The sequence below is a fragment of the Crocodylus porosus genome, unplaced genomic scaffold (assembly GCF_001723895.1).
Source record: "Crocodylus porosus isolate Cpor-Errol unplaced genomic scaffold, CroPor_comp1, whole genome shotgun sequence".
Classification (NCBI taxonomy): Eukaryota; Metazoa; Chordata; order Crocodylia; family Crocodylidae; genus Crocodylus; species Crocodylus porosus.
This window is the reverse complement of record NW_017728931.1, coordinates 67,670,665-67,697,005: the sequence shown is the minus strand read 5'-3', so window position 1 is coordinate 67,697,005 and position 26,341 is coordinate 67,670,665. Positions and strand designations below refer to the sequence as shown.

Sequence of the window (26,341 nt, the reverse complement as noted above, 5' to 3'; positions counted from 1 at the left end):
TCCTACCCTGGGGGTCTTTAAGAGGAGGCTAGATGAACACCTTGCTGGGGTCATTTGACCCCAGTACTCTTTCCTGTCATGGCCGGGGGTCGGACTCGACGATCTGCTCAGGTCCCTTCCGACCCTACAAACTATGAAATTATGAATAGTTACCAGGGAACTTGGTCTTAAAAAATATTATATCTTTCACTTATACTATAATCGTGCTTCAAGGTTCATGTATATTTGTAATTTAAAGAATTCTCAGATATGATTCAAATTGAACTTGAAAGCTGTATTTCCAATATCTTCTTTTCACAGTAATTAGAGAGCTAGTTGGATATTGAAGAACAACAGAAACAAAGCTTCTTCTCTGACAAAAGCATCCCTTGAGAAGGGGATGCTTTTGTGAACAATGTAAAGGTGTATACCAGATCATTTATTTTAACATATACATTGTTGATGTAAGCAGGGATTTGCCAAACCTGCATTTGAATTTAGCATATTTATGAATAAGGAAAACCTATTGTCTTGCTGCTCCTTGTAGCTCTGTGAATAATTTGCTCTTGTGAAGTATCCATGTTAGATTTTTATTGTAAAGTGTACAACATTATTTTACTTGTGGTAAGTGAGACATTTTTGTAATTTAATCCTTAACTTCTAGATTCAACTAAAACCAGTATGTACAATTTAATGATTACTGCAGTATTAATAAGATTAGAAATAAGATTCAGAAGATTAGAAATAGGTACCCTTTAATGCCACTATTGATACATTTATATAATCCCAGTACCTTTTAAGAGAGTTTTGGGAACATCTCATGCACATGTATGTGTGCACATGTATATGTGGTATAGTGGTATACATAGGTATATATATAGCCATGCATGTGTCTAGACACATGTATGTGTGTATGTATGTATGTATTTCTGTATATATGCATATACATGTGCACACATGTGTGTGCGTGTGTATGCATATGTGTGTATGTATGTAAATATATGCAAGTGTGTGTTTGTATATGGGGGTATGTATGTGTAAATGTATGTACATACACATACAACACCACCACGTGTGTGTGCATGCATGCATATAGGTGTGTATATGCATATAAATATGTGTGTATACTTATATAAACATACTCACATATGCCAATCCAGATTCATTTCTATAATATATTCTCTGTGTGCGTGTCTGAGTGTGTGTGTGTGTGTGTGTGTGTGTGTGTGTGCACGCATAACATATATATGATCTAATTTTGTCCAGTAATTTAAGGGCACATAGCAATATATACAATCTTGGGAATAGATATTGAATCTATTAAGGGATCGGGCCCATGTTTTGTATACATATATGGGCTGACACAACACCTGGGGTTGATGGTTCCTAAAACAATTCATTCAGGACAGGAAAATGTTGAAAAAATTCTGAAATAATGTAAAAATATTTACTTTTCACTAATCCAGCAAACCCAAGATTCCTGATTTTGCAAATGGTGGGGAGCATTTCACACAGCTCTATTATAGAAACATCAACCAGAAAACACTAGTTATCTTCAATACCAGCTGCTGAGCTTGGTAGAGCTTTCTCTTGCATTGTATTACATGAAATGGACATCCAAACACTGAGGACAAAACTCTTGAAAATGGGAATTGCTACCAAGCAAATATAACATAAGAATTTTGTCCTTTGTGCTCCCCAGCTTTATCCTGCAATCTTTAGTCAAGTGAAGCTCTGATTCATTGGATGGAATTCTGTTTGAATGGGGATGGCAGGATGGGATCCTACACAAAAAATCCAGCCAGTGTCTTCTTTGAATACCTCAATTGTGGGGAAGGAACAAAGCATAATTGTTGAGAAAGGATGGTGAATGCAATTACCCATTTTTGCACAATTGTCAGGCCTTAATTGTAATTGTATAAATATGTATACACATTCATTTAAATAACTTAAATATTTAGCCACATTGTTCTCTTGCAGTGCTCAAAAGACACTGATAACTCAATAACAGACTTCCTTCATCACAACTGCCTTTAAAACAAACATGCCACCAACTACTGTACATACAGATACTACCATCAGACTTTAAATTTATATGTGGATATGAAGGAGTCAAGTCTCTTTTGACAACATATTGGTCAAAGCCTTTATATAACAATGGAATAAAGGAATAACATTTGTTCTTTTTTAGTACAGCAGAGAAATTAAAACAAAAGAAAAGGGGGTTTTGGATCTTAAGAGATGAACAAGAACTTGTCAACATTTCCTATAAAACTTGAACATTCCAACAAACTTGTGTTAGTATATTGCCTGGCCAAACTAGTAAAAAATAAATTGCTTTTGCTTGTTTTTATGATTTTCCCAGATTTCCAGTGTCAGTAGTAAAGAATTGGAAGTATGTTTTTCCCCTTGGGGAATGGCACCATCTGGGACCCAGCTGATGGTGCATCTCCACCAGGAAAAGAAGGAGGGCCTACTTGAATAGCTTGGCCTTATTGATTTGGTGCCTGAGAAGTCCAAATGCTAATGCTCCTAATGATCAGCCACTCCTTTTGACTTTTGGTAACAAGTATTCTCATGCAGTTAATATTAAACAGTACTTTGTGCTCTACATCTGTCATTTCAAAGTTTCCATTTTTGAACTCTCCTAGTCTCAGATAAGTAGTACATTGCCTCCCCTTTTTGCTCCCTACAATTTTTTCCCCTACTTCTAGGGCTCCATGATGCAAAATGTCATTTTGCCGGTCTTCAGTTCCAGTGACAACTTTAATTTTGCTGATTTTAATAGGCTTTTCAAACACAATCACAAAGAAATCTCCTGTAGAAGGAGCTTTGCCCCAGAAGTACTCATCAATGCTACTGTAAGCTTTGCTTGCTTCATAGTTTTCAAATACATTCATGTTGGTATGCAGGTTTGCAGGTGGGTTGTCAGGGATGTCAAATGAATCCTCTTCAAAATCATCATCCTTCAGCTTGTTCTCAGCTCCTTTGTAAGATGAATAATATCCCATGTGCTGGAACAGAGATGGCTTAAAGCGGATGACTTCCTTTTGAGCTAGCAGCCCACGGAAGTGGATTAGCAGCCAATCACAAGGCATTTCCTGGTAAAACATCAACAAAAAATGGGCCAGGCGTGGGAGGTCATGGGTGTGGTACAGCTTTCCAATATAGCCCAATTTGGAAAACTCCAAAGTTACCCAGTAAGATCCTTCTCGTGAGGTAATTACTTTCTTAACAGCAGTCAAGAAGTTTTTTGAGCATCGAACATCATCTTCAAGCATCACATAATAATCAGAAAGATTAGCACAGAAGTTAAGCAGGAAAGCATAATCAACATTTTGTTTGGATCGAAACTTCACCCGGTCTTCTGGGTCATTGTAATTTCTCTTAAGGCCATCCAGGACTGGATAGTACTCCTCAGGGACATGAATAACTATTAACCTACCAGCAATGATGTGATGGGCAAATTTCTGTGAAATATCCTGGACCATCCCTTCACACCAGGAGGAATCAAAGTCTGCAAGTTGCACAACCACTGCAATTTCCTTAAGTTCCTCATAACTTGATTGCTCAAATATGGACTTGATTGTCTCAAGCAAATAATTTCCCTTTTTCCGTTTCACTGATGATAGTCCAATTGTAAGATATCCTATGCAAAAAAGAATTTAGAATGAAAGATTAAATTCAAGTGAATACGACTTTGAAAATCATGTAGCAAGAAAGTTTCCCTCCAGGGCTACTATTGCATTAAATCTTCTGAATGATAAACTCTGAACAATTAGATACATGAACTTATTAAACTGTATGCAACAAAAGATATTTTATGCTATTTTATGAAAGAACTATATTGCAAGAACATTGAGAAATGGAGACTATAGCATTAAACATTAGTTTGTTAACTTCAAGGAATGGTGTGAAATGGACTAAAGCCAAAGTGATAAGTGCATATATGCCTGCTAGGAAAAAAAAATACATTTATACAGAGTCAAAACTATAAAATCTGGCAAAAGAAAGGGAAATTGAAAGTTATGGCTCACAAAGTGTTTTTAACTAAAACCTTTATGAAATATAGCAAAAACTATGAGTTAAAGATTAATTACCTTTTATCATTTTACAGTACTGTACAAGCTTAATTACTTTTATTGCACAGTTTTGAAAGCATCTGAACTTTTCAGAGATAATTTTTTCTTGTATTTTCATTTTTAAATGAATTTTCTGAACTTCTATTTTTTGTTGTTACACTTAGGATAATAGGCTCATAGGAAAACAGGGCTAAAAGGGACCTCATGGCTACGTCCAGCCGAGCACAAGGCCTCACACTGCATATTCAGGCATTCTCTGCACTGCCATCTTGCAGCGCAGGGTTTGATTTTTTTCCATGCTGGGAGATCCCAGAGTAAAAAAAGAAACCTGTGCAGAAAAAAAGTGGGTGGCACATGTGGCAGCAATGCACACTGCCCAAAACAAGAGCCTAGACGGCTGGAGCCATGCTCTGGATGCCAGCAGACTCTTAGCTGCAGGAACACCACAGCTGTAGGTTCCTCGGTAAGGCTGCTGGCACCAGCACAGTTGCTGGCCCCAGCCTTCCTTACCCTGCCAGGGGTAACCTACCATATGCCAGAGCATGTGTGGCATTCATTTAATGGTGCACATTCATTTAATGGTGCAACAGGGTATGATCCCTTATCCCAACAACTGGGCTTTTGGACATGCCACATGTGCATGGCAGGAGGCATGATTTTGGGATCCAATCCCAATTATATCTTTACTACTTGCCAGTGCCGGGGGAATCTAGTGTTTGTAGACATTTGTGTTGAGCTGCGATCCTTTGAATTTGGATTAAGGTAAGTTTAGTAGGCTTTTTGCAGTGCTAATGTTAAGTTAGGCCATGTTAGCATAAGTGAGGTTAAGGGAAGTAGTGTAAAAGGAACCGAGTCACAGGTGAGAGAAACTTCTTGGAAGACTAGCCAGTCTTAGGACATCTACTTTTGATAAAGAGATTAGGTCAGTGCATCTTGACTAACAGAGTGACATTATGGCATCTTCTTGTTGCTATGTTTGTTAAAGTTTCTATCAACTAATGTTGTGAGCCTTTGTTTGAGGAAGGAGATAAAAAGGGATTCCATGCTCTGAGATGTGTTTGCAATATTCATAATTGGAAATTCTAGTCCAATTTTCTTATACTTTCTCTCCATTGAAGGACTCAATTTGTATGAGAACAGGGACTGTCAAACAAAACCCTCAGACTCCCAAATCCTCTCTAGGGATCAATAGGTGATGATCCTGGGCTTCTCCTGCACTAGCAAGTTGGGCTGGGGCTGCCAATAAGCTGATTGTCAGCTTCAGCCCTGGTATTGCACCAAGGTCCTGAGTTTTATACCGAGGTAAATTCCTAGGTGTAATCTGGGGCTGGGGCTGACAACTGGATGATGTCAAAGCCCCACACCTAGCAGCTCTGTCCAGTCTGCCAGGGATGGATGATGAGAGGCTCCTGAGCAGGGGATCCAAAGGGCTTTTCCCTCTGGGGACTTTAAACAGCACCAGGAACCTCTGATTTCCTGTGTCTGGCAGCCTGGGCAGAACTGCTGGACACAGGGTATAAAGTCCCCAACAAGGGAAGTCTTTTGGCTCTCCCCTCTGCACCCTACCCACACTCCCATGTCCAGGCTAGCAATTGTCAGTCATCAAGCTAGGACTACACTGTGGCTGGTTCAGGACAGTGGTGCAGTCCTAGCCTCAGAACCAATGATCAGATGATTATCAGCCCCAGTCCCTCACTACTTTTAAGGCACTACACAAATCAGCCACAAAAATATTCTACATTCTATGCACAACATTTTAAGGCTTGTTTGTTATTTTAAGCATCCTAAGGGTGTGTGTAACACCCTTGCCATTTATGCCACAATTAATACATTAATTGTGTCATATAAATGTAACATGTAGAGGGGACCTGATAGTCAAAAAACATTTCCTAATCTCCAACATACATTTTCACTGCCACAGCTTGCTCTTAGTCCTGTCCCCTATGGTCACAGAGAAAAGGCTGTCTGCTTGGCTTTGGTGAGGCTGCAGCTGGAATACCGTGTCCAGTTCTGGGTGCTGCACTTCAGGAAGGATGTGGAGAAGCCTGAGAGTCCAAAGGAGGGCTACACATATAGTTAGAGGTCTGGAGAGCAGGCCATATGAGGAGAGGCTGAGAGACATGGGACTATTCAGCCTAGAGAAGAGAAGACTCAGAGGGGACTTGGTGGCAGCCTATAAGTATATAACGGGCACACATCAGGGCCTGGGGGAGCATCTGTCCACCAAAGCACCCCAGGAGAAGATAAGAAATAATAGTCATAAATTGCTAGAGGATCACTTTAGATTGGACATAAGAAAAACTTCTTTACAGTTCAAGTGTCCAGGGTCTGGAACAGACTTTCCCCAGAGGTGGTATAAGCACTTACTCTGGAAATTTTCAAAAAACCATTTGGATGCTCACCGTGCTGGGGTCATCTAACCTCATCAGTCTTTCCTGTCCAAGCGCAGGGGGGCTGGACCTGATGATCTTGTGAGGTCCCTTCTAGTCCCTAACATCTATGACTCTATGAATCTCCTTTATAATCACCTTTTAGGTATTTGAAGAGTGTTATCAAATCCCCTCATAGTTCTCTGTACTCTAGACTAAATAACCCTATTCCTCTTTTATTTTTTTTTCCTCCTTTTCTTTTGCTTTGAGACAAGTAACTCAGACTTTACATTAAAGTGTAATAGAATGTTAAATATGTGTGTGTTTCTATAAGTAATGTCACTGCATTTACATTTTTTGAGTGAGATGAAAATTGCAGATACGTGACATGAATTACCATCTGTAGTACTTTGAAATAACTACCTCTGCACTTGTGCCTGCAGCAGAAGCCAACTCTTTTAGTTATTTGTTGAGAGAGATTACACCTCTGTGATTATAACATAGCTCTTTCGGTGGAATGCCACCTTTCTCAGGGTATCAATAACAGCACTCTTTAGAGAATCCGTCCATTCCAATGTGTACTCATAAAATCATTTACAACTATACATCTTCATTTTTTTTGACCCACTCTCACTGTAAATGTTCTATTTTATAATTTTTTCACATATGACCCTGAATAAAATGTGAAGACAGTGATACCCCCAAATGATCTAACTACTGACTGGTTGGGGTCCACTCAAAATACCATTGGAGTGGAGTATAGTACAAATCCCAGCAGCCAGCCCACCAGGGTTTCAAACAAAACTTTCATTTACAATTTTCCCCGGTGGAAGCAAATGCACTTTTTATTTTCTGATTAATATTTAGATTTATTAATCTTCTCAGTTCCAACCCTCCTTTCTTTTGATTTTGGGTGAAATGGTTGATTTGGTATCTAAATACATCAGTATAAAAGCTAAATACTGGCAAAGTTCACTTGCAGGTTTGAAAGTCTCAAATCCTGCCTAAAGTTGAAATAATCAGAATATTTAGAGTTTTCCTACCTTGAGATTGGGTGGGAAAGAACCTACCCCACTCTCTTGCTGTCTAAATATCAACTTGATCTCTCTACTGACCCAGCTAATGGAATAACAAGTACACTCAGTGTATAATTATTTCCCAGCTATGGAGTCTACTGTCACTGAGGACTCAGTGGTCCCACTCTTTGCAACTCACAAAAACTTACCTTCTTCCCCTACTTCGTCCTTATGAAGAAATATCTTGAGGGTTCCATTGAACAGAAAACTTTGAAGATTTCACACAGATTTCTAAAATAATTTATCTAATGAAATTCAGATTCTCATTACTTACTTTTCCTTGGCAAAGGTGTGCCGGCTAGGTAGCGATAGGAAACATTTATAGATCCTGAGAAATTAGATAAGTCTTTAAAAGTGTGAACATAACGCTCTGAATTAAGCTGGTGTGTGGCTGCTTCTCTGATGAATTGCTTGTCCCCTTCCTATAAGAAAAAAGAAAGAATAGGAGGGGAAGTGGGACAGAAATTGTTAATGCCATCTAGAAAGAAAACTGGGGGTAAAACGTTTCCCAAAATACAACTTTTTCAAAGTTATTTTTCTTCAGCTATGTAGATCACACTCATTTTTAAGAAATGCACTACCTGAATATCAGACATCTTTGGTTACAGGAAATCTACCATATCCTCCATATTATAGCAACAGAGTAAGAGGGAAAAAGGTCTTTTTTGGACAAAAATATTGGATATGTATTTTTTCTTGGAGAGTTCAGCACACTTAAGATTGCCATTGAAATGATGCAGCATTAAATTTATGACATAGTGTATATCAGTGATGGATGAAATGATCCTTTTGGGCAATGAAGTGGGGAGATTTTTAAAAAAAGCTTCTTGTGATGTAAAAAAAAAACCTGTTGAAAAAATGAAACATGAAATAATGTTCTTACATCTAAAGTTAGACATTTCCATTTCTCTAATACCTTAATATTTCCTTAGACCCTTGATCTGCAGGAAAAATAAGTAGGCTGTGCCATGCTAAAGGATGATGAAGCCTACTCTTAATTCATCCCCAGCCAACATTACTGAAGAGCTCAGATTTATGACACTGCCTCCTTCCCATCCTTCACATCATCCTTTGAGTTGAGACTTCCCCAGACACAGGTGAAGCCAAAGCCTTAAGTATGTAATGAAAGCACAACTGCCTCGACCTAGCAGCTCACCATCCCTGGACACTCACAAGGATTGGGAACAACCTAGCCATTTACACTGAAGGAGAAACTATTCATCTGAGTTGTGTTATCATGAAACTGAGGGTAAAGGTGGGAATGCTCATCTAGTTTATAGCGGGTGCATCTCCATGTGTCCCTGACTGCACAGTTGGTACTGCACAGCCATTTAGTACTTGCTAAAGCAAGTCCTAGATGACTGCATGGTACTCACTGGTACTGCACAGTCCTGGTGGTGCATTGGGTCATTTCCAACCCTACTGCACAGTAGCAACCAGCTACTGCACATTAGCTTGCTGCTATTGCACAGTAGCAGCTGTGTCACCTTTAGTACCCACTAATGCCATGTCATCATAATGTATCATGTAGATGTGCCCACTGTGTATTTTTGGCCTCTGGAAGAGAAAGGATATAAGGAAGTTTCATGTTTCTGCTTCTTTGTTTAACTAAAGTAGCCAAACTGATTGAGAGAGCATCATAGAGCATATGTACAAGCATTACCTTTATATCGACCTAACCAAGGGGCTTAAACTGCCCCCAAAGTGGTGTACTAGTGCCTCAGGAAGTGAACTAACTTTAGATCCTATTTCCTTGACCCCGACCATGCTATTTTTGGACTCCTCCCAGACCAGGTAACCCCTTGTGGACCAACCAACTCTCACTGCAAACCTGTGAGCCTTCCCTGAACCTGCCATTCTTCTTGGGTCTTTCAACCGCTCCATGGACCTGCAAATCCACTAGCACTTCCAGCTCACCCTCTGCCCAAGTTACTTACTTCAGACTGCCTGAGCCACTGCTGGTAGCAGCAAACACTTGAACGTGCTGCTTCTGTTTTAGATTTAAAGTAAACTGCTTACACCTAAACCGGGTGCAGCAAATGCTTGTTTGTACCCATAGTCATCAATCATATTGCTAACATAAGCAGACAGTCTAGTAATAAAGCATATTTATTTTTAATGGTATTATTCTTCAAAAATTGGGATGTGCCAAGATACTTATTTTGCAATAGAAAGAAACATTTCCAGAAATCTATCTTCTAAGGTTCATTTTAAGTTCAATACTTTTTTTTATAGAAGAAATAACACACTGCTCAGCTGAACCAAAATCTTTTGGCTAACTTCCAGGGGCATGTACCTGAACTGCTATGCTCACTTGATCTGCAAGGTCTCCCTGGGTATTATCTTTCTAGGGCTGTTATGCAACCTTGCATTAACTGATAAGTTATGACACCAAGCTTTATGTGTATCACTTTTCAGATTAAAATATAAATAAATGTATTAGCTAGAGATTATGTCATGATTCCGCTGGATTTACTTTTAGAGTTGGTCAGAATATTTTGGCCAGAGTATTTTTTTCAAGGAAAAATGCCATTTTTATTGAAACCCAGGCCATTTTTAAAATTCTATGTTTGGTAAACAATAATTTTAGAAAAATGAAGTGCTTTTATCATAGAATTTTTACATATAACATTACAAGCTTTCATTTCAAACAACTTTTTTCAAGGAAATTATTTTTCATAGAAAAATTTGTAAAAAACTTTTAACAGGATATTATCAGAACAGAATTTTATAATCAAAACCAAACATTTCAACACATTGGAAACAACATTTTCATGTAAATACAATTTTATGGGGAATTACAAATACTTTGTTTTCCTTGGAAAATGTTTTGGAACTGTGGAATATTCCATGAAATAGAAAAGCTCTGGGTTCCCATCAGCGCTGGTCACCCTTGAAGTACTTAGCTGATCAGCTAGATCTGCTGGGGACTCTTCTGATTTTTCTGTGTTGTTTTTGGCTTTCACTTTTAAATCCAAGATAGAGTACACCAAAAGACAAGGAAAGGAGTAGGCAATCACTAGCATATACTGCCTTGTTTGCCCGCACTTCTGAGATTCTTCTGATTACCTGAGTGTGCTAGGTGCCCCTCAAGAGAAGCTCCGCTCTTCTAAGGATTCAGTGAGAACTGTAAATCTGCTATTATTGTTACAGTCTCTGATGCTTAAATATTTACATTTGAGACAGAAAGGCATAGTTCATTTCCCAAATCACTTAGAATCCAATTAGTCAATGATTGAACTATGCACACTTTATGATTCAGTTAAGTGAATGCAGTGCTCATGAAAAATGATCTATTGATCAGATATAGCTCACACTGCTGCAAGCTGTGTAGCGCCCTGCCAGTGGTCCTCAACACTGCGCAGTATTTATGTGACCTGGAGTGATTCTAAGGCTGCTCATGTGAAATTTTGCTCTAGTATCCCATAGCCGGCATGGTTACTGAAATAGAGATTTTACTTGATGCTTCTCTAAATACTACACTTGGAAAAAGCAGTGAATGAATCTCCTAGGGACATGCAAGGGATTCTATTTGAAATCTGAAAGTGTTAAATTACATTCCCCCCTTTTGAAATGGTTTTATTTCATTACATTCCTCTTTTCGCCTAGGGAAGAGGATATCACATCCATATTCCTCTGCTGGGCTATAGAGAGGGAAGAGCTGGGATCGCATGACTTATATCAACTGAAGGAGTATTGCCACAGGCATCACAGTAGAAAAACCTAACCACCTCTGAAACCAGGAGGACCTTGCAGTGTGTCCATATGCAATCCTTACACCTTCTTTGTCTTACAAGGTAACTAGTAGAGCTGTGCGAAACAGCACCGTTCCATTTCGACTTGAGTTTTGAGATTTGGACAGAATAGTGTTTCGTTTTGAATTTCATTTTGATTTGCAACAGCTGTTCTGTTTTGCTTTGTCGAAACAGTGACGCTGTTTCAACGTTTCGCCCATTCAGTATAATGGGGCAGCTAGAAATAGCCTGTCTCATCCAGTATGCAGATGGAGGCCTGCAACCCTGGGAAGGCTGCGGGGGCTGTGCCAGTCCTCCTGGGACTGCAGCCCCTGATCTGCCTCCCAGATGAGGGAGGGAAGCTGGGTGCTGCCACCTGGGACTGGGGAGCTGAGGAAGGAAACTGAGCCCGATTACTCAGTTTCCCTCCTCAGTGCTATGATTGGGCTGGGGAAAGAAACTCAACCCAGCTTAGCCCAATCACAGCGCTGGGGAGGGGAACTGAGCCCGGGCTCAGTTCCCTTCCCCTGTGCTGTGACTGGCTTCCCACAGCCTGGCCTAAGGAGGTGGGGAGAGTCAGAGATGTGCTCCCAGCTGAGCCACATGTGGCTGTAGAGCTGCTGGAAGCACAGCCCTGGTTCTCCTGTCTCCCACCACCTGGCTGCTTCAAAACTTTCAAAAAGTTTCACTAGCTTCGTTTTGTTTTGAGGCTGTTTTGAAGCCCTTTTGTTTTGATTCGATTTCACTGTTTCAAGCTCAAAATGAGTTGAAACAGTGTCGAATCAAAAGAGCCGGTGAAATTTTGCACAACCCTAGTAACTAGACAGACAATTGTTTTTGAATTTCCTATGTTTAAACTGATGATCTTATACCTTACCAAACAAAATATCAGACAGGTTAAAGGAACTGTCAGATATGACCAGAGAATCTAAAAAAGAAAAAAAAAAATGCCAGCAGCTAACATTTGAACAATGGTTGACGGTCCATAAATAGGGTGACCAAATTATTTTCAAGGAAATCCAGGGTGGGGCAGGGAAATCTGGGACAGGGGACATCACACGCCCCCTCCTCTCCCTGACTCTGTGGCTCCCAGGAGTCTTGATGATGGGGCAGGGTGGAGCAGGACAGCACGAGGCTTGATGCTAGGATCGATCCCCAGTGCACAGACGCTGGACCTGGCTGGGAGCAGCCCCTCTGCAATGCCCTCCAGGCTCCACTAGTCTGTGCTGCATGGCCACACGGCATCTTCCCCACCATTGCCAGCAGTGCCCAGAGCCACCATGTGCAGCAGCTCATGCTGGTGGTGGGCAGCCATCCTGGCTATTCCCATGTAGGTACCTGAGCTGTGGCCCTGGCTGCCTCCTCTGGCCCTCCCTGCCTCAGGAAGGAGGAGAAGTGTGGTTGCAGTGCTGCTACAAATCTGGGACTTTTGCTTCAATTTTAGCCAACCTGCTGGGATGCCAGGGCAGCATATGAAACCTGGGACCTCCCCGGCCAAACTGGGATGTACGGTCACTTAAAGGTATCAGGAGATCTGGGAGAACTGTCAGGAGAAAGTAAAAGGTTTAGCTTTAGTTACGTGGGCTCAGCCAGATCTGTGATAAGAAAAAGCAATGAAATAAAGTAAACCTTTTTTTCAAAAGGCTAAGAACAAAGCATTGAATTTTCTTGGGAGTTGGCAAACAGAACTGGAAATTATTTAGAAAACAAAACAAAACAGAAAAAGAAACCATGAAAAAGACTGTAAGCGATACTTTAGAAGGCACATAGGGGGACTTCAAAGAAATGAGTGAAAGTAGGAGAGAATGTCGTTGTGTGAAAATCCAGTACAAACCAGGTTAAATTTTATCACAACCATGACAAATAAGATACTATGCAAAATCTTAATGCATGCAGTGTTGCTAGAGGAGGTTGCTAGAAGTGGATCTAAATACCCAAAACTGCTCGTGTGCCTTCTGCCTCAGCTCTGCGTCTTTGCTGATATTCGTGAGCATGCTAACTTGGTTATACTGCTTAAGCACAGGCTTTGGTGCGAGTAATGTGACAACCTTCTTGGCAGCACTTCCAGGCTTGCCACAGAAACAGTGCAGACATGTCTACAGAAAAAAAACCACAAAAAAGAACAGACCTCCTGACTCTTATTTCATCATGCTGTGCTATCATGTTTTGTTGTGCTGTCTTGCTGTGCTATGCTTGACTTTGCTTATATGATTGTTTGCAGAATCTGTGTCTCGAGGAGTTATATGCCCTTTTGTCATGGCCTAATATCCACACAACCATTACTCAGTCTTATAGCTTGTTTACATATTTGTATTTGGTCTTGAATTGTGCTATTTGCACAATTTTAATTACCTTAATTGCATCATAATTTCACTAGTTAATGACTGAAACACCTAACTCGGGTCCTTTAGAAAATCCCATGCTTATGCCACAAGTCTTCAAGAGGCTTTATTAAAATCTTTCTGTTACCATCCTATCTTGCAACCTACCAACACAAATATGGGATGCCTCTTATGACACAAAATGAGATCCAAAAAAGAAATTATTCATGCAAGAAGCTTTTAAATGATATAGGATTAATTCTTGTAGTGTAAGCATGCCTTCTATAATCTCAGTTGCACATGTCATTAGGATAATTACTGTTGATCTGTGTCAAACCTGAGTCTTTTTGTTCACATGATTAATTCAGATGCAAATGGTTTTCAACAATAAAAATGACAGGTTAACGTATGGATGAAGTTCAGAAAATTTGGTAACAAATAGAATGATTATTTGATATCTATATATCTCCACACATTCTCCTTACTTGCAATAGCTGCAGAACGTCATACAGCCATAAAACAAAATACTATGGTGTCGTTTAATTCTGAAGGAGATAAACATCATGACTTTACTGATGCCCTCTAGTAGGTGTGCTATTTCAATAATGGAGGTAGCATTTTCTCTAGAGAGCACATCCTGAAAATAGTCTATTATAAATGTCCTTCACTAAATCAGAGAGGGGTTTATAGTCATTCTAATCTGAAGTCAGGCAGAAGGTAAGGCAGGCTGGCACCCTAAAGACTAACTGGTTCACAGAGGCATGAGCTTTCATAGGCAACAAGCTACTTCATCATATAGCATCTGACAAAATGGGTTGTTGCCTACAAAAGCTCATGCCTCTATAAATCAGTTTTTCTGTGCCACACTGCCCTATCTCCTGCTTCACCTAAATCAAAGGAATTGTAGCAGTTCTTTATACTTCTTTACACTTATGGCCCAATTTTTAACTTGGCCACTTGGCCACATGAGTGTGGATATTTGGTTCCCTGGTGACAACTGGCAGTGGGACACCTTGTGCTGTCACTAGTTGTCCCTGGGGAACACCTGTGTCACATGTATGCTGGAGTGCGGCAGGTGAGGCTGGCCCCAGCAGCCTTACTTGGAGTCCTGAGGGCCTCTCAGGGCTTTAGCAGCAGCGATCCTGCCTTAGAGCATGGCTGGCAGCCGGAGTGTAGCTTCAGCTGGTCATGCTCCGGTTTTGAGCAATGCATGCTGCCCCCATGTGCACCACTCTATGCTTCTTTTGTATGGGTTTTGACTCCTGGATATTCAGGGGTCAAACCCCCCACCTCCTCCACGCTGCTCCCTTGCAGTGTAGAGAATAGCTGAATATGCAGTCTGTGGCACCACGTACCACATGGCTGCACTTGTCTGGACGTGGCCTAGGTGTGGTATATCCTGTTTTCTGAATTGGCTTCATGATCCGCTTCCAACATCTAAAAAACTTACCAATACATAACCATCTTCAATGTATAAGTTCATGAACAGCAGGCAAATAACAAGGACTCCTAAGAATGATACTGCTGATCGCTTCCGCAAGCATCTCATTTTATCCAAATATTTCAATGTGAGTCTCATGTGAAGTAGTACATATGGTGTCTCCTACAAGAGAAAACCACAATATAATTATTAAAAATTGGAATGGGAATTAGAGAATCATCAAAAGTTCACACTTGAATGGATTTAAACACAAGATGTACTCCAATATGGCATGTATTAGTCTGATTCTCCAAAATTCAAGTAGGGAAACTCAAATACTAGATAGTCCTGGATCAAAATTTCATCTGGAGTACTTCACCTGGATGCATTTACCCACAGATCTCTTCTGAAAAATGTTTTTAAGAATGGCAAATTTTCCCTTACAGAATTACTCCCTAAACAAGTTCAATCCAATCTACTGGGCTGAGTAACGATACAAAATATTTCCCTTTTTAATTCAGTTAGCTCTGTACAGCTAACATGGCTATGAGAAGTTGGCTGTAGATTGTATGCCATATCATGTCTTATAAGCATGATTTTTTAAGTAAGTAGCACTGAATGATTGTGTCATTGGACTATTAGGAACTGAAGAAAATGGGGTTGTAAATGAAGGCCTACTAAAACATTATTATTGGATATTATGTATAAGAGAGGATCTCATCCTGGCTGTCAGAGCACAAGCTAAATTTGTGCAGTACATTTGAGATGGAAATCACTGTAATACTGTTTGAAAATAGGCTTCTCAAAACAATATGGAGGGTGGAACTGAAGAAAATTTCAATAACTTTCCCCTGAACATAAGATTACAGGTATAGTCATACCAAGCAGACAGAAGAGAAGGATGCTATGCTTATGGTATAACTTTCTGTATACAAAGCCTTCTCCAGACAACATACTAACACACTTGATTTTTAAGCACTAGATGGCAGCATGGGCACATCTGACTTTCTACGGCCATGCCTTATAAGTGGCATTTTTTCTAACCAGCCTGCTTGAATGCCTTGTTTTGTTTAGCATAATTATAGTGTGAGGTTTTAGAAAACATTTCTTTGCTTTTTTCATAGAATGGTTTCTTTGTTACACTTCAATTTCTAGCTTCTAACATAGTACTATAGAGTGCTATGCAAGTGAAATTTGTGAGAAGAAACAAAATTTGTTTTCTGTATTTGTGATTTCAGTCTGCCTCTTCTACAAGAGAGATTTGACTCTTTATATAGTGAGACACCTGACATTCATTACAGTATTTTAACATATTAACCATTCAGTTTTACTACAGCCAAACAAAGCTAAGGCCCTGATTTTTACATCTTAGCACTAATTCTGGAACCACACTTTTGTCTACAAACACAGTGCTTTTTTTGCCTACATTTCAGTGCGTACCTTCATATACAATGAAATAGACACCTTAGTGTTAAAAATATACCTGTTTTTGAAAAACAGGTCTTAAAAGTTGCGTATGTGCCAATATTGCTGCACCCAGTCTCTGACTGCCACATGATCATAGATCAGGGGAGGTGTGTGCAGATGTTTGCAGGTGCTGGGGGCTGTGCTGAGAAACCGGTGTAAGTAACTTGGGGTGAGGGGGGACGTGGGTGGGGTTGGGGGGCAGCAGGTCTGTAGGGAGGGTTGGCAGGTGGGGGGAGGGTTGTTAGGATCAGGAGGGCTGGTGGCCTATGGGTGGGAAGCGTTATTCTTTCAAGTGTGGGAGGATGGGAGTGAGTGGCTGAGTTTTCCCAGTCGCAGGACTGTGCTCCAAATGTATTCAGACTTTCACTAAATCAGGCTAACACATTGCCTATCTAAAATAGTTTACCTCCTCAGGTGAACTGATTTAGAGTGGGCCTACCATTTTTATTGCTTTAACCTCCCGTAACGTCTGTACATATCAGCATTCAGATTGATGTAACACTAATTAAGTTGATCTAAATGTAATGCCCGCACATACCCTATTTTAATAGATAGTGATCTGCCAAGTCAAATTCATATTCATATCCTAAACAAGTTTTTTGCTTAGTTCCTTTCTGTTCTCCATATCTCTGTGAGTGTTTATACCTGAATACCTTCTTTACTTCTCCAAGTTTATGTCATATTTCTTTTGACAATTTTAACCAATATAGAACTGAGCATAGTAAAAAAACTAAGAAGTAAAATAGCATAAGGGAAGACTTCTTCTTATTGAATCTATAAGCTTTGGAAACGTGCAATAGCGCGAAAGTAACTTTTAACCTGACAGCACTGCCTTCTTATACCATCTAGCTAAAGGAACACAATTTTAAATATTACTCATAAGAAAGCAACCATTTAATTACAATCTTTTCTTTAGTCCCACTGAAGGCAATGGAAGTCTTACGCCCATTTTAGTCACCTCTGTCACCGTTATAGCATGGTGTGTTCTATGATTCTTAATGGCTCGCTAAACTGAACACAAGGCCTGACGTATGAGACAGTGTAGCTTTGCCTAAAGGAAAAGTGCAAGTCAAAGAAGTCATTCCCTTCCTCTCTCTTGTTCCACAGCAATAGTAATTTTCCTTAGCTCCTTACCATATACAGGCCCTCCATAAATACATACACAACTACACTTACTAATGGCCATCACGTTGAAAATGGATTCAAGCTTCTGCCCACTCTCCATCCCCTTGTACTTGCAGCCTAACAGAAAAGATAAGTTGTTACTCTCCTCCTCCTTTTGCCTGTTATGGCTGACATGCAAGGAGACCATTCAGACAGCTTTCCCCTTCCCCTTGCTGTCAACACATACTCCTCTGTGTAGCCAGCTACTTACTAGTCTTATCTAATCAATATAACAAATACATTTTGTACAGAGATGGAATATACAATGTATATTTTTGGTCCTCCTTGTGTTCCGCTGTATGTATATTTCAGTACTATCTCTAGCCAGCACAAGAGAAGTTGCTTATTTGCAGATAAACTAATGGCTGTCAGAAATGACAGGTGCATTATTTTTATACTGTAATCTTTCCATATCAGTCATGCAGCTTTTTCTATCAAAAACACAAAGGCCCTATTCTAGAAGTATATCCACTGCCACATTTATTACCCCCACAAAATCCAGAGATAACACACTAAAAGTGGATTAGCAAACCCCTTGTGAACCTTACTTACAATCCCTGAATTGATTAAGACTCTCTGAAGCAGGATCTTCACCCTTCAAGCCTTCTGATGTACAGTTCCACCATTGTGTAGCTGAGTTGCTTTGCTTGCATTTCTTAATGCTTGTCCAATTTGTTTTTCTGCTTTTCTTTTTGGAAGGCTGCACATGATGCCCTGAGGGCTATGCTCAATTCTTCTTATAAAAGTGCGAGATTCAGACATGGAAAAGGCTTCCAGAAAAGAAAAGAAAAAGTCCAGTAAAAATATAAAGGATTTTTTACATGGTTAACATTAAATTTTACAAGAAGGTCTGTGATATTTGTGTTAGCATCTGTCACATTCTTTCCATAGAAGATGAAACAAAGAAACCACAAGTTACTGTATATATTTGCAGCTGTGGTTGGTAGTGAACTGGAAAATTGTAATGGATAGACTATTCCATAGGGCTCAGATAGACTCCCAACAAGATTCGCTGTCTGTCTCAGTGAAAGCTTGAAAGTACGTATAGAATGTTTAAAGCTGACAGGCAGGAGGTTTGCTGTCACTAGAAGCAGGAAAGTAAAAATTGTTATGGGGAAGGGAAATTCTAGTGTTTAAATTCAGGATGAGACAAGGAAATCTAACTGTTAAAATCAGGGGATTTAAATTGGAGTAAGTAACCTCCTCTTTGGACTGTCTGCTCTAATTCATATAACAGAATATAATACAAAGCATATGGTTTAAAGAACTTCATGTTCTGAGGAACTTACATTCTAGATGCTGGGATGACACTTAAAAATCATGAAGTGTAGATGGGTACAAACCTAATCATACTTAGCAGTGGTGGAAGGCCAGGCAAAAGAAATGGGCCCTGGATACTGTACTTGTCACATGGGGAGTGGGAGACTGTCAAACAAAGATGATACCTGTAAAATGAGGTACAGAGTTGGGAATTAGAAAAAAGGAGGGTAGGAGGCAGATTGGGCAGCACAGTGGGTTCAGGAGAACCATACAGGAAGAAACGCGGATCGAAGTAGAAACATGTACAGAGCTATACAGAACGGTAAAATCGAGGATGAAGAACTTAAATGTGATGTGTAAAGACAAAGTCAGTGAAGGGCTTCAGAGATGGACTTAGATCAGTGGAAAAAGGGATATTTTAACTGTATATCCTGGAGAATAGAGAAAGGAGATATAAAATAGAGATATGAAGTGCAGGAGGTTCTGGCAATCAATTAAAAATGACTAATGACTGAGAAAAGGTATTGATTCAAATGGCAGAAAGTCACCTTATGAATCATCAGTACTACTAGTTATGTTTTATCAGAGGTAACCTAGAGGAAAAGATAGGATTTAGAAATATAGAATAGATGATGAAGTGACAGACAAGATCCTGGATGGTAAGTAAATGACACAGAGCAAACTGGAACTGCTTGGACATCCTGAGCATCACCAAAAAGGAAGTGTCTGTCACGGTAAAGGATTAAAAAGGGGAGAAAACAGGGTGCTGGGACATTCTGAGTCAGAGATTACAGAGGAAGACGGAGAAAATGGGAAAGTGAGGAAGAGGTCAGGATCAGAGAAAGATTTGTGAGCTATCAGTATACAAATGGAAAGTAAGTAAGTAAATTAATAGGGAAGAGTTCAGAGGAGTAAGGCACAGACTGAAGATTGAATCCAAAAGTCATGGGGTTTGGGGTGGGGAACAATGTGTAGCTACCGAAAGAGAAGTAGCTACCAGATGTGCTAACTCCCCTCCTCGCACCCACCCTAAGTTAGTGACACTGGGTTCCTGGCATGGCTTCGAGCACTGGCAAGCATATGCACACATTGCTCCCAGTCTACAATCACACAGCTTAAAGTATGCTGCATGATTGTAGACTGGGTGCAGCAAAAGTCTGCATGTACCCTAACCCTCTAGCTTGAACCCTGGTAGCCCAGTCTAAACGTGAATGGTTGGCTGCACTTTCAGTGGTGCAGTTACCTGAACATACAAGTCTTTAGCACATGAAGTTTGTTAACATCAATCCCATGATTCCATAGGCCTGTCTTCTTGTCCTTCTGCACTGAATTTTCTTTGGGCATGGACAAACATTTTAGTCACTTTTAAAGGGGAAGTGGATTTACTGATGGAGAGTTTGCAGCAGCTGTTATACACTGCTATGTCTGCAGGATCTTCTAGCAATACAGGTTCACTAAATCACCCTAATTTTAACCATGAATGAAGCAGGGTTAAAATTAGAGCAGTTTTTCTATATTGAATCAATATAGGATCATGCAGGCATAATGGTTGCATTGTAACAACTTGTATCAGTAGCCTATGACACTGATACAATAATTACATCTGCCTGTACTCTTTTTCTATTGCTTGTAAGAGATAGAAGACCAGAGAGAGAGAAAAAAAGAGAGTAGAAGTACATAAATCTATTCCTATGGAGCTGGTCCACAGGCCAGGTCCACATCACTAGAAAGCACAACTCAGCTTTGGTATGGGTTGATATGGGCAGGAGGAGGGTAGCTCATTAGGGGAAGACATTTTCAAGGTTGGTCCTAAATAGCACTGTAAAGGCTATACTGTTATCTTTTAAATAGTGGGTAAGAGCATGAACCCCACATGTCCCCAGAGGCTGGGGGGGGTGAGCTCCTGCAGGTGGCAGTAGCACTGGCATGGCAGTGGCAAGCAGCAAGCTCCCACAGATGGCCACAACGTTGTTGGCGGTGGTGGGGGGTGGTGAGATGAGGGCTGACCAATGGTCAACGACCACTCGCAGACACCGTTGGCAGTGTCACAAGCAACTAGCAACAATTAGGGACCAACCACAGATGCCACTGGCGGTGGTGGTGGTGGGGAGCTGGCACGTAGCAAGTGTCCACAGGCACCGCCGGCAGCATCGGTGGCACTTTTTGCAGGGGGTGCACCACCAAGCTCAGGGGTGCATGTGCCTTTGGGTGTGCTGTGCCTCAGGGGGTGCTGTGTACACTCTTTATGTGTCACCAGTGGGTAAGAGGTCTCCTGGGTTTGGGGGGAGGGTATTTCACATCCTAAATACCACATAGATGAGATAACCTTCTTGTCACTGACCATAGGCAACCTCTTTTGGACAACAAGTATTAATGCCAGGAAAGGGCATTATTTTTACAGACTCACAGAAGTTTAGGCCTGGAAGGGACCTTGTGAGATCATTGGGTCCAACCTCCCTGATTTGGGCAGGAAAGACTACTGGGGTCAAATATCCCCAGCAAGGTGCTGCTGGGAGTCTATTACACAAACCATGAAGTTTTTCCTTATATCCAGTCTGAAACCTTTTTATAGCTGTGTATGTCCATTGATCCTGGTTTTCCCCTGGGGTACTTTGGTGAATAGTTGTTCACCTAGGCCCTGATGTTCACTCCTGGTATATTTGTAAGCTGCCACCAAACCCCCCCGAAGTCTTCTCTTTTCTAGGCTGAACAGTCCCATATCTGTCAGCCGTTCCTTGTATGGCTTGCTCTTCAGGTCTCTAATCATACAAGTAGCACTTCTCTGGACTCTCTCAAGCTTCTCAACATCCTTCTTAAAGTGTTGCACCCAAAACTGGACACAGTACTCCATCTGTGGCCTCACCAATGCTGAGCAGAGCAGGAGAATAACTTCCTTAGTTTTGCTTCATATGCATCCGTTGATGCATAACAGCATACTGTTTGCTCTGCTAACTGTAGCATCACACTGGTAAATTTTCAATAGTAAACTAACAAGTTATCTATATAGAGCAAGCACTCAGCTCATATCAATGTGGAATTCCAGGATATGATCTACATAGGAATTTACACACACATATGGAGACAGCTTTACTTTATATACATGCATGCAAACACACAAACATGCACATATTGATTAAAACCCTCTGCCCAGATAGATAGTTTCAATAGATGCTGCCTGATAGTTCTTCTCCTCCTGCAGAGTAAGAACCAAGCTTCTGCTGCAATCTTGCTCATGCTCATAAGTGTTGAGAAATCACTGAGGGTTGGATTCTGTTTTCTGTTGCATGGACCATCCCCCCCATGACTATTGTATTAATCTAGATTTACCAACTCAGCAGATCAATTTTCTGGATCCAACTCCTCTGCCACAGCCCCTGACTAAATCATGTCACTTTCTGCTCCCTCTTTCAGCAACCCCAAACTCCCTGCCAGCCTCTTCCTAAGAGCCTTCTGCTTGGCCCAAGTTAGACAAGGTCACCCAGGTGACTCAGGTGATTCCCCAACTAATTTCTATTCTTGATTTTGAAGTTACAATTGCCTCCCCCAGTAAAATTCAAATACATTATTTCAGTTCTGTGGTAGTGACACTCCTTGCCCCCAGTGAAAGTCCAATGGTCTGCTTTCCAGTCTTCTGTGACAACACTGACAGGAGTTCTGGAGAACAATGCCACCTCTTCATGTTTTGCCAATGGTCATTTTGAGGGTGGGTCAGCTAATAACATGGAGTGGTGATTACATTAACTTCAGAGAAGTAGGGAAAGACTTTTTGTGGGCTACGGCAGGCTCTATGCATTCTTTATTCTGCTGGCACTTTCACTACCCCACTTTGTGCCTCCCCTCCACTTTGAGCTGAATTCTTCTTCCTTACCCTCAAATAGACAAAAAAACCCCCAAACCCTCCAAACCAAACTAAAAAAACCCCAAACCAGCACCTGCTTATACCTTTCCTGCTGCTGCATATCACCAAAGGAGCAAGGCAGCACTTTGGACTTGATTTGGGGGCTCCATCACATGGACAGTACCTTTGTGTACTCATTTTTTGAGGAAATATACATTTAAAAAAATTAATTTTAGGAAAAAAATCAAGGTGTATCTTTGCCTGCAGTTAGAGTCTTATTAATTTGATGCCACAGGAGAGGTATTTATGGTAATGTGTTATGCTAGGGGTGGCCAGAATATATTCTATAAAACAGGGATCCTCACCTAAGAACAGCCAATAATGCAATGGCTAGAATACTTCCCTAAGATGTGAGAAACTCAGATTCTCACCCCTGCTCGAAAACAGGCTTGAACCTGGGTCTCCAACAGACCAGGGGAGCACCCTAGCAATCAGAATCAAGATCTCCTACTAAAATTGTTGGACTTTGCAGTAATAAATTATTGTGCGTGCATGAGTGAGAAAGACTGGCTTTATAGCTGAAATGTTAGAACCCTCTCTAGGATATGAGAAACCTACTCATAGTCCTCACTGTAAATCATGCAGAGCACAGGATTGTACATAAATCTTACATAATTCATTCATTGAGTAATATCTGACTTTTCTGTATGCTTTCACTGTTAAATATTGACCTTGAGATTTGATTAACAACTGATTTATAAAAAGCCAACTGTTTTTAAACTGGTATCTCTCTCTGTACTATCATAAATTATGCTTTCCAGGAATTTTTTTCAATGTTTTCACAAAATAGAACAGGTTGAAAAGCCCTTTTCCTCTATAGACAACACTGATTTTTCAGCACAAATAAAAAAATTGTAAATTTTCAATTTTGATATGTTCCCCATGGTACCCTATGGAAGATGTCAGGTGGAAGGCATGGCAGGATGGCACTGTAGAGAATAGTTAGACTTCTTTGTTAATTAACCTTCACAATACTACCCTCACTTGCCTTTGCCTGACTTCAGACTAACATGGCTAACTACCTCTCTCTACCAACAGCAGATGGAAATGGTTTGGATGCCTCATGCTTCCACTGCAGTGACAGGCAAGACTTCCTGGTCAAGCTACATATCCCATGATTTAAGATGATTTCATATGACTGGTTTCCTTTTTAGGAAATGGAGGCAAATTTTATGGGAATCACTGCCTGTGGTACATTATTAGAGGGAGCTACCCACTGATGAGAATGGAGGTATGAGATAACCAAACTGCATCCTCCATGGTACATCCTATTAGCATTTCCAAAATAAAATATTATGTGATTCAGCCAAATGTTTTCAGTTTAGGGTATTTAATTATTCAATGAATATTACAAAAATCCAAAAAAACAGACACTTCCCCTCAAAAATAGACTGACTTAACTGAAAACCCAGTTGTATATGATATACTAGATAATAAATAAAATGATGACTAGTAGAAATATGAGCTACCTTCCTCCAAGCAGATTGGTTAGATTATAAAACATTTTGTTGCAAATTGGAAACTGTCCAGCAAAAGTAATTGTTCACTTAGAGGTATGACACTGATCAACTGGAACTGGAAGTCCATTAGAAGAGGCATTTCCTAAAGAATTTAGTTAATAGGCTTAGGGAACCTAATAGCTGATACAAGGAGACAACTCCCTCTCATGTACTTTTCTAATGCTTGCTCAATGGGTGTGAAGTGAGACCCAGCAGGTTGATGAAATGCAGAGGCTGATGGCAGCTTCATACCAGGGGGGAGACAGTAAAGCGTAAACCGCCACCACAGAGCAGAAATTACAAAGAAAGAATAGGCCCACTGGACAAATTATTGCTAGGAAGTTACCCTATGTGTTAATAAAGCACAGTTAAACCACATTATTATCTTGTCTTTCTTCCAGAAAGGTTCAGGATAATGATTCCAAGAGCCACAGAGAAGCATTGCTACTGCACCAGCCCTGGAAAGATCCTTGCCCCATGCAAAGCTAGCTGTGTAGCTTAATGTAGACAAACCTTCTCAGCATCCTATAGAAATTGAATGTTAGTAACATTATTAGTCTACAGAATCCACTATGAGAGCTTCATGTCCTAACGTTGCTAATTACCATCATACCAGGCCCCTTTGCAGGAGTGAGAGATGCCCTGTAGACTCCCCATAGTATGAAAGTAATAGTTTAACATTGATTCAGAGGACAGAGTGCAACTTAATGAATCACCAATAGTATTTGTAACAGCAGCAGTTAACCCATTCAAGTACTGATCCTTCTTAGCTTATGTGGTCTTGAATTACAGTGCAAGATCACAAAGCTGCAGATTTTATGGGACTTCCAAAACTAGGTCCATTAGTTATACAATCAACACCAATTAAAGTAATAGATCCAAACAGAATTAGTTCTTCAAAAGTCCCTTAAAAAGTAAAGATACGTTTTGTTTTTACTTGTTAAGAACGAAATCTTCTACAATCAGATTTGTGAATGTGGATGCCAACACAAAAATGATACTCAGTGGGGCTCTTTGCTAGCTAATTTGACTGCAGGGACAAGCGGCATATGATAAAATTCTGTTGTGTATTGCTTCTGGTAAACATATCCTGGTAAAAAGTCCATAGCAATGCATATAGCATATGTATGACTATATAAGAGATTCAATACATGAAGCACTAAGAAACTAAACAATAGATGCAGCACTGTGTAAGCATTTTATTTTTCATTTTAAGGTTGTGCATTCATGAAAACCCACTGCCAATTGGTTTTCTTCAGAGAATAAGCTAATTTTTAAAACTGCATGGTAACCTAGAGCCTATTGCCAGCTCCCTGCACATCACTTTCTAAACCTTTTTTTGGAATGAATTATTTTATTGATCAGGAAGCTACTGTCTAAGTGCTCAATGGGAAGTCTTAATGAAAAACTCATTTCAGAAAAAGATTAATAATGTGGCTAGAGAAAACCAATTTTCTCATATTTAATCTCCTAATCTATTTTACATTATTTCCCAGGGGTACCCTGGACTTCACAGACACATGGCTCTGAGCAAATAATCAATTAATGTGGAAGATTCACATGAACGTAGTTGCTACTCTATGCCTATCCCCCAGCATTCTACATTTTTTTATTTCTCTAAAATACCTATACCAGCTATAACCGGTGGTTAAAGACCCAGAAATACCATTTGTAAAATCATAAACTGAATTGTATTTGAAACTCACCCCATACAAATTCACAGGTCATTATCTTAGCTCACTATACATAAAGTCCATGCATTATTAAACAAATATGTATTATTACATACATTCTAGGTATTATTAAACACATCAATTATGTTAAAATAGCATTGAGGACTTGACACAAAACTTTGAGACAATGCTTAAATTGCATCTTGCACTATGCACTCAAAGTATTCCCCTGTGCTTATGTATTAGAAATATGTCAGAAGACTCAATGCTTTGAACCTCAGGCAACTGAAAATACCTACAGCAATAGTTTATAGATTTTCTACATGGGAAGATTTTCTGGACTAGATCATCCTGATTGAATATTCCTGATTAAATCCCCTGTATGGATGCTCTTATAGT

General features: G+C 40.1%; 1 protein-coding gene across 2 annotated transcripts in view; it reads right to left on the bottom strand.

The window, feature by feature from the left end:
• Positions 1 to 2,043: 2,043 nt before the first annotated feature.
• Positions 2,044 to 26,341, bottom strand: part of MGAT4C (MGAT4 family member C) — a 125,968-nt gene continuing 101,670 nt past the window's right edge. Inside the window, exons 1-4 of one of the 2 annotated variants that reach the window (XM_019543124.1) lie at positions 18,165 to 18,556; positions 15,012 to 15,164; positions 7,781 to 7,928; positions 2,044 to 3,628 (exon numbers count right to left, since the gene is read on the bottom strand). In XM_019543124.1, coding sequence (XP_019398669.1) covers positions 2,472 to 3,628; positions 7,781 to 7,928; positions 15,012 to 15,140 — 1,434 coding nt within the window. In that variant the 5' untranslated portion in view covers positions 15,141 to 15,164; positions 18,165 to 18,556 and the 3' untranslated portion in view covers positions 2,044 to 2,471. Of the gene's footprint in view, positions 3,629 to 7,780; positions 7,929 to 15,011; positions 15,165 to 18,164; positions 18,557 to 26,341 lie in introns of those variants that run through there. The other variant, XM_019543123.1, reaches the window with a different exon arrangement.